At 45.3% G+C, this 8,825-nt stretch overlaps 1 protein-coding gene across 1 annotated transcript; it reads right to left on the reverse strand.

Annotated features, from left to right (window-relative positions):
- Window positions 1–3,708: 3,708 nt before the first annotated feature.
- Window positions 3,709–7,738, reverse strand: Magee1 (MAGE family member E1). The gene has a single exon (XM_071606544.1). The coding sequence runs from the start codon at window positions 7,563–7,565 to the stop codon at window positions 4,239–4,241; it is 3,327 nt and encodes a 1,108-aa protein (XP_071462645.1). The 5' UTR covers window positions 7,566–7,738; the 3' UTR covers window positions 3,709–4,238.
- Between the last annotated feature and the right edge of the window lie 1,087 nt (window positions 7,739–8,825).

The following is an 8,825-nucleotide window of genomic DNA, read 5'->3' on the forward strand; positions in this document are numbered from 1 at the left end:
ACATTCATATGATCACAAGAGCATGACCCTCCACTGAGTATGAGGAATTGTGAAACAAAAGCTTGTATCCTAATCCAAATTGATGTATTTGAACAGAGATATGTGAGAACCAAGCAAGAAGGGCAGTAAATATCTTTAATTTTATAAATAAGTTGTTGGAAGCAACAGTTTACATAAATATCCAAGTTTGGTATCAGTACAATTATGATCTTTAGGATCTATTAATGATTGCCTTAAATTGACATTACTTTCATCATAATGGTTGTTTCAGTCTCTGTGTGTGTGTGTGTTTCTAGGAACTAAACCCAGAGCCTTACGCATGCTAGGCAAGTACTATACCACTGAGCTACACACCCTGTCCTCATTAGTAACGGTTTTTTAATCAACTGTTTCTTTTCCTGTTAAGAGACTTGCTCAGGTAACATCTCCTGGGAACAACTTGACAAAGACATAAGTCTTTGGGATCCTTTTGGGAGTTTTCCTTCAAGAGAGTAATAGAAATCGTAAGACATGCTTATTAATTTTATAGTACTTGTTTCTAAATATTTCTATTTAGAATAAATGACTGCATATTTTAAAGATAATTTTAATTATTATTCATTTTCATTAACTTGAACAGTGTACAATATTTGCATTTTGTTTGTGCTACTGTGTGTGTTTTTTCCCTTTATGAATATCTGATTAAATGCTTTACATTCAGTAAGAGTATTTTCTGTTAAAATGTCTAAGAGAGTCACTATTTTCAAGGATTGGGTTGGTTATAAGTAAAGTAGATCTTGCTTGAGCATTGTTTTTATTTTTACATAGACACATAATTATGTGTCTATAAATGGGTTTGAATTCAGTGGCAAAACAGGAAATAATTGATTCTGTTGTTTGAATCTGAAATGTCCCCCAAAGGTCCATATGTTAAAAGCCTTGTTCTCAGCCCATGGAGCATTTTTTTTTTTTTTTTTTGCTGGGCAGGGGGGTGCTGAAACCACTAAAAGGTGGGGCCTAGTGAGAGGTCTTAGGTCACTGGGGGCATGCTTTTGTAGAAGATTGTGAGATACTGGTCTCTGTCTTGTCCGGGTCATGAGGTTAATAGGCTTCCTTCACCATGCAATTCCATCATGACATACTGCCTTGCCACAGACCCCAAAGCAACAGGCCAACTGTCCATGGACTGAAACCTCCAAAACTGTGAGCCAAAATAAACCCCATTTCTTTTAAATTTGATTATCTCAGGTATTTTGTTATGGTAACAGAATGTTAATTAGCACATATGAGAATGTAAATTGTTCCAAATATTTTGTACACACACAAACACACAGTTTTAACTTGCAAACACCTTATTCAACTAATCCTCTGCTAAAATAGATATTTCAATTTTATAATTATTTCAGGATAATAATTTTTTCTTTCTTTAAGTCTTGAATATTTAATCAGATATTTTATCTGTGTCCAAAATTGCCATTTCTAAGAGAAAAGCATGAAAGACTATATTTTCTACCTTGGTTGTCCTTAGAGGGATATTCTGAATATTTGTGCATATTGATCAAATTTATCTGAAATCAAGATATTTCTCAAGATTTAAATAGCAAAAAACAAACAAACAAAAACCTATTGAGAGACTTACTTAGGTAACATCTCCTGGGAAAAACTTGACAAAGACACAAGTCTACAAGAAACATGAAAAAAAATTAAAAACTGACATAGAACTTACGAGGTAAAAAGAAGCTCTATTATTAAAAGCCTCTTTAAAAAAAGGAAGGTTGTACCAAAAATAAAGTGACTCAGTGATGTGGGTGCTATATTCCAGGGAGAATGATGAGAAAATATTTCACCTTTTTGAATGACAACAAAAACAGTAGGAATAATAACAACAAGAAGAAGAATTACAGAGAATGAAGGGGAAGAAAAAGAAAGCAACAACCATAGTGGATATTGTGATGTACCACCAGATGCCCTTACTGTTCAGGACTGAAGTGCTCATTCCTCCAGTTCTTGAGGGTGTTGACCACTGCTGTGTTTATAGTTGAATATATTTCTCACATATTACTTGTGGCTGAAAATAACTGACTTTTCCATAGCCCCTTACCAGGAGACAGCCTGCATTCAGTGACTGGTCAGTCTAGGGATTATAAAATTGTGGCCCCCTTTTCCTAATTTGGGACAACTCTGCAAGGCCATCCCAACCTAAAAACTGCCTGTGGAATCAACTAAATTATTTGTTGTGACACTGTCACTGCTCAGCTTTTCTCTCTCTAATATTTTTGCTTCCTTTGTTTCCCCCTAGGTGCTGAATGCAAAACCAGTCCCCAGTAAAATTTTTGTCAGGAGAATATCCACTTCATAGCCTCATTCCCAGAAAAATCAACTTGCAACATCACCTCTATATTGCTAAATATATGTTAAGTCCTGGGTTTTATATGTTAACATATTTAATCCTCACAACATTAGTTGTGATTTATTTAATTTATAATTAAATAAAATTATTATGACCATTTTACAGACAAGGATCCTGAAGCACAAAGAGATTGAGTAACTTTCCTAAGGTCTCACATCTAGTAATTATCAGAGAGTCAGGGTTTATATCCAGGCACTATGACTCTAGAACACTATGCTATGCCTTTTAAACTTGATATCCCTGGAGTTTGATTTCTGAGGAGTTTTTTTCAAATGTAACAGGCTTCCTGACTTCAATTCATTTCAACTCAATTTTGTTTGAAAAATAACACTTCTTTTCATAAGAACATTAAGAAGGAACTACTATGCTAAAATTATAGCTTCTGCCCTCCTTTAGATTTTCTGCCCCACTTTAGATTTTCAATACAAGAGTCAATGTAATTCTGTCAAAACTAAATTGTATCCTTCCATTCTTCAGATCAAAATCCTTTAATAGTTTAATAGTTTCCCATCTCAGCCATAGCAAAAGCAAAATTTTTATATGGTACTAAATTTTTTAAATATATGTTGTTTTGTACTAGGCCCATCCCTACTCCTCGGTGGGAATACACTTCCCACCCCATTGAGAACAAGCTTGGTTATGTGACTTGCTGTTGCCAATGGATTATGAGTATAATATGTATGAGCAGATGCTTTAAGAACTATCACATGGTTTCCTACTATATGGGCTACTCCTTTAGCTTGGTTACCTGATTGAAGACAAAATAAACAGAATCAAATGCAACCCATGAAGAATAGATAAAATGAGCCCAAAAATTGTTGTTGTATACCACTAGGATTTGGGGATTAAGAACTACAGTATAACTTACAGAAAGCTGATTCATATGTCTTAATGGGACAGTTTATGATATATAAAACCTCTCACCCTTTGCCCTTAAATATTTGACTTAATTTCCTATAAGCAATCATGAGGACTGAAATCCAGCTTTGAAGCAGTTTATCTCATGATTGTATTAGGGACCCAATCTTGCCCCCCTCATCCCCCACACAGCCATCATCTTCTCCAAGGACCACTCTGAACATCCCAGGGATTAAGTTAGGTATACCTCCTCTTAACTCTCATAGAATACTTGGTGCACCATAATAAAATTGCTGATTTAAGTGACCACCCCCTACACCCCAGTCCCTGAGTTTCAGAGTGATGTTATATCTTGTATATTTGTATACTTGTATAACCAAAATAATAACACTGTGCTCATTGCATGAAAGAAATTTAATAAATGTTTGTGGAATAAATAGTGCATTAGCATTATGTTTGATTTATTACACTTTTATTTTTCATTACATTTTAGTACAGCAAAGCAAATACAGGTAAACATTGGTATTCTTTACACAATAGCAGACAGAAAGGGAGGCCAGCCATAACTTAGAGTGCTTTTTCAGTTGTTGATATATTTGCTTGTTTGTTTAACATCAGAAGCTAGATCACTTTACTGGTGAATTTTTTTCAAGCTTTCAAGGAAAAGCCTATATCTATAGCTATATGCTATATATTCTCTTCCAGATAATGCAACAAGATGGAAAGATTCCCAAAACATTTTATAACACTATCAAAACTCTTATACCAAAATACAACAGAGACAGCAAGTAGTCAATCACATTTACCCTACTGGACAATATATTAAAACAATTGAAACATTTCAAGATACCAAACAAGAACTAAATATGAAAAGACATAAATGGAACTGGAACACAAATACAAATACAATACATACCCCCCCACCCAATACATGAGGCATAGGGCTCTAGGGCCCGGCCTTGCAAGGCCTCTCTGACTGCCACATACTCCTCTATCTGAAGTTGTGAACAAGGAATTGCCTGTGACCAGCATCAGCTCTATTGGCCTCATCTTCCATTGCCTCCCTGTACTGCTCTGGCCAGTCCTGTGGCTCCTTTCTGTGGATTCTGGCCACATAGCGCAGCGCTTTCATCTTGGAGGTTTCCAAGCGGGCTCTAGGGCCCCATACAAACTCATATTGTACTGGATCACTGTCGGGAACCCGTAAACTGTCTATGTAGCGCTGACTCAAATACCTACAGGTAATCACATGCTTTCTCCCAGCTTGAACCCCTAAGCCCCGCAGAAAGGCCCACACTGCAGACTCCCTAGCATGGTTGCCCATTATAAAGATGAAGCTCAGAACCTGCATCAAGAAGTTGTTGCCAGGCCTATTTGGACTATCTACAATCTCTTCAGTATCTTCCATTTCTCTTCGGTTGTACAGGGTATAGGAGTGGTTTCTTGGATCGAGAACCACTAGCTCTGTCCCATACACGTGGTTCAGGGTGCGAGCAGCACGATTCAGGAGGTCAGGGAATACTTTGCTGCACTCTCGGCCAATGTAGTACAGAATTCCTTTCTTTGGTATAGGCAGCTTAGTCGAATCCATCAGCAGAAATAACTGCACCAACTTCCTTGACTTGCTCTCCATTCTTGACTCAGGCCATGAATGTGGAGGATATTTTGAGGGATAGGCAGAAACATCAAAATCAGGAGATGCTACCTCTGCAGCTTCTTCAAAAAAGGGCCTCCTAAAGGGAGGGAGAGCTTGCCAACCCTCAGCATAGGCTCTAGCAGCCTCTTCTTCCAGAGCCTCATTGTATGGCTCTGGCCAGTCGGAAGGATCTTTGTTATAGATCTTAGCCATGAACTTCAGAATTTTCATCTTGCTGGTTTCTATGTGGGATCTTGGTCCCCAGAAAAATTCGTATTCCACTGGGGTACGGTCAGTTATTGGCCTGTAGTCCAAGTACCGCTGCCATACAAACTCTACAGACAGAAGTCTCTTTGGGTTCCCAAAAATGGAAAGCCTCCTCTCTCGCTGCACCCCCATCCTCCAGAGCATTTCCCAAATCTCAGCTTCCTTGGCTTGGTTGCCATTGAGGAGGATTTGTCCTAGGATCATCATCAGGAGGCCCATCTTTGGCCCATTTGGGTTCTCTTCCAGTCCTTCAAAGGGCACAGGCCCCAGCTTGTTGAGCAGGATATATGTGCGCTCTTCAGGATCAAGCTCCCTCAATTCAAATCTAAAAATGCACTCCAGGTGGGCTGCTGCTCGCCTGAGGATCTCAGGGAACTGGCTGCGATATTCTTTAACAATATATTGCCGCATTTCGGATTCCCGGATAGGGTACTTGCTCTGATCCTTCACCAGCAGAAACTGTAACAACTCAGCTACATTCTGCTCCATAGGATCCTGGGGCTTCAGGGTTAGCGCGACCTGGGTAGTGCCAAGGCCCATAATCGTAATGGAGTTGGAGTTCTCACGGTCTCTGAGGACCTGGAATTCCATGGGGCCTTCCGCACCCTTGGGGCGCTTAGAGTCCGAGGAGGGCCTGGCGACGCAGGAGCTTGGCAAAGCAATAGGGCACTTGGAGGAGGTCTGGCCCACAGCAGCACCCAAGCTCAACACTGGAGCAGGGTTCGCAGAAGCAGCGAGCATACCAGAGGTGCTCGGGCCGTCAGCGGCGGCGGCCATCCCAGAGGTGCTCGGGCCAGCAGCGGCGGCGGCCATCCCAGAGGTGCTTGGGCACTCTGCGGCAGCAGCCATCTCAGAGATACTCGGGCCCTCAGCAATGGTGAGCATCCCAGAGGTGCTCGGGGTCTCGGCGGCTGTGGCCATCCCAGAGGTGCTCGGGCCCTCGGCGGCGGCGGCGGCGGCGGTGGCAGCCATCTCAAAGGTGCTCGGCCCCTCCCCAACTGTCAGCATCTCAGATGTGTTCGGGCCCTTGGCGGCTGTGGCCATCCCAGAGGTGCTCGGGCCCTCGGCGGCGGCGGCGGCGGCCATCTCAAAGGTGCTCGGCCCCTCCCCAACTGTCAGCATCTCAGAGGTGCTCGGGCCCTCTGCCGCGGGGGCCATTCCAGAGGTGCTCGGGCCCTCGGCAATGATGAGCATCCCAGAGGTGCTCGGGCCTTCAGCGGCGGCGGCGGCGGCGGCCATGTCAAAGGTGCTTGGGCCCTCCCCAACTGTCAGCATCTCAGATGTGCTCTGGCCCTCGGTGGCAGTGGCCATTCCAGAGGTACTCGGGCCCTCAGCAACGATGAGCATCCCAGAGGTGCTCGGGTCCTCGGCCGCAGTGGCCATTCCAGAGGTGCTCGGGCCCTCCCCGGAATTGCGCCGCACGGAGGTGCTCGGGACCTCACCGCGGGTGGGCGGCTCCGAGGCGCCAGGTCCCTCAGAGTCAGTGGGCGGCACCGAGGTGATCGGGCCCTTACCAGAGGAGGGCAGCACAGAGGTGATCTGGCCCTTACTGGAGGGGGGCGGCACGGAGATGCCTAGTCCATCAGAGGTGGTGGGCGGCACAGAGGTGCTCGGGCCTTCACCGGATGGGGGCAGCACAGAGGTGTCAGGTCCCTCAGAGGTGGTGGGCGGCACAGAGGTGCTCGGACCTTCACCGGATGGGGGCGGCACGTTGATGCCCGGTCCCTCGGAGAGGGTGGGCGGCATAAGATTGCTCAGTCCCTCACTGGAGGTGGGCGGCACAGAGATGCCCAGTCCCTCAGAGACGGTGGTCAGCACGGAGGTGCTGGGGCCCTCAGCGGGGGTGGGCGACACGGAGATGCCCAGTCCCTCAGCGGTGGTGGGCAGCACAGAAGTGCTTGGGCCCTCATCGGAGAGGGGTAGCTCGGAGGTGTTCAGCCCCTCAGTGACAGTGGGCTGCTCAGAGACGCTTGAGCCCTCAGAAGCAGAGGGTGACACAAGGGGGCTTAGGCCCTCATAGGCGTTGATCAATACGGCTGTGTTCAGTCCCTCAGAGACCGCAGGAGGCCCAGAGGTGCTTGGGCCCTCAATGGGGGTGGGCAGCTCTGAGGTGTTCGGCCCCTCGGAGACGGTGGGCTGCTCGGAGGCGATTGAGCCCTCAGAGACGGTGGGCGGCTTAGAGGTGGTTGGGCCCTCATCAGGGGTGGGCGGCACGGAGGTGCCTGGGTCCTCAGAGGCGCAGAGGCCCTGGAGGGTCTCCAGATCGCTGGGACCCTGGGGGACGTCTGGGCCTGGCATAGCAGCGGAGAGACTGGGGGCGTCAGGGGCCTGCATTTCACCCCAGCTGCTGTTCTGCGCAGTGGCCTTTGCACTGCGGCGGCGGCGGCGGCGCGAATTCTGGCTTACCAGCGACATGGTCCTGCCGACCGGCGTATGGGAGCAGACACCGACAGGCCGGCGATCTAGCAGAAAGAGGACGGCACAGTGGCAATGCTGCTGCTGCGGCTGCTGCCAAAACCAAAGTCCCAAGCAACTTACTGGAGCTGAAATCAGAGGTGGTGAGAAAGGAGGCAGGTACTGGCCAACAGTGAACGCTAGTCTCAGTATATACTCTGCTTGTCACACCCCGCCTTCTGCCGCAGTCCGCGCAGGCGCAGTCGGGCTCTGCGACAAGGCGACCCCGCCCAGCCCAGCCCCTCCCCTGGGTCTGAGAAAGTGGTTGCGGTGATTCTGCACCAAAGCAGCGCAGTAGCAGGAGGGAGGCTTTGGTAGACTGAGACAAGGAGCTTGGAGCAGATAGGTAGAGTATAAAAACAGAGGCAATAATAGCTGCTTCTCAGAATTAGGGTATGGATTAGAGGGCTTCTACACACAGTGCCAGGCTTAATAGATTCTCGAATTTGGTAGCTAATATCATTGGGAATTGCCCTTTCCCCAAAACCATTTCAGAGAAAAATGTTCATAGTCTCTGGAAGGGTGCAGTCATCATCATCCCTGCCCCTGTATCCTCTATCACTTTATCCATTTAGGTCTCTAAAAACTCTCCTACTTCTGTGAGCTAAGAAGAACTCTTCTCCAGAGGGTCTGAAGGCCCAGGATCTAGTCTTAATCAAGAAGCCTGAAACACGCTTGAAAATTTCACTATTGCCAGCCCCAACACTAACCTGTACAGATAATTATAACCTGCCTTGGGAAAGCCACTAAAATTCCAAGATTTGTGTAATCCCCTTACTCCCAAGTCACTGGCCCATTTAATAGAGCTGTTGTCAGGGTCAATTAAGATACAATCGTTAGCACTGTGATATTAAATTTCATAATGAAAACTAGTTAAATCCTTGTACATATAGCTTATGATTTCCTTAGAATCTATTTTCAGAGGCAGAATTGCTAGCTTATAAGATTTGATCAGTGTCAGAGCCATTATAAATCACTAGAATATTTGCTTCTGAGGCTTAGAAATAGCCCAGACTTTTTGGTCTTTCCTCTCAAATAGGTATCTGGGCATAATCAGTGTTAATGATTGTTACCTACTCTGTTTTACTCTATTTCTCTAGCACTTTTTAATTTCTTCTAATTATACTTGATAGTAGAATATATTTTGACATAGTATACTTATATGGAGTATAACTTCTCATTCCTCTGGTAGTACATGATGCAGAATTACTTTGATTGTGT

Source organism: Marmota flaviventris, chromosome X (genome assembly GCF_047511675.1).
Source record: "Marmota flaviventris isolate mMarFla1 chromosome X, mMarFla1.hap1, whole genome shotgun sequence".
Taxonomy (NCBI): domain Eukaryota; kingdom Metazoa; phylum Chordata; class Mammalia; order Rodentia; family Sciuridae; genus Marmota; species Marmota flaviventris.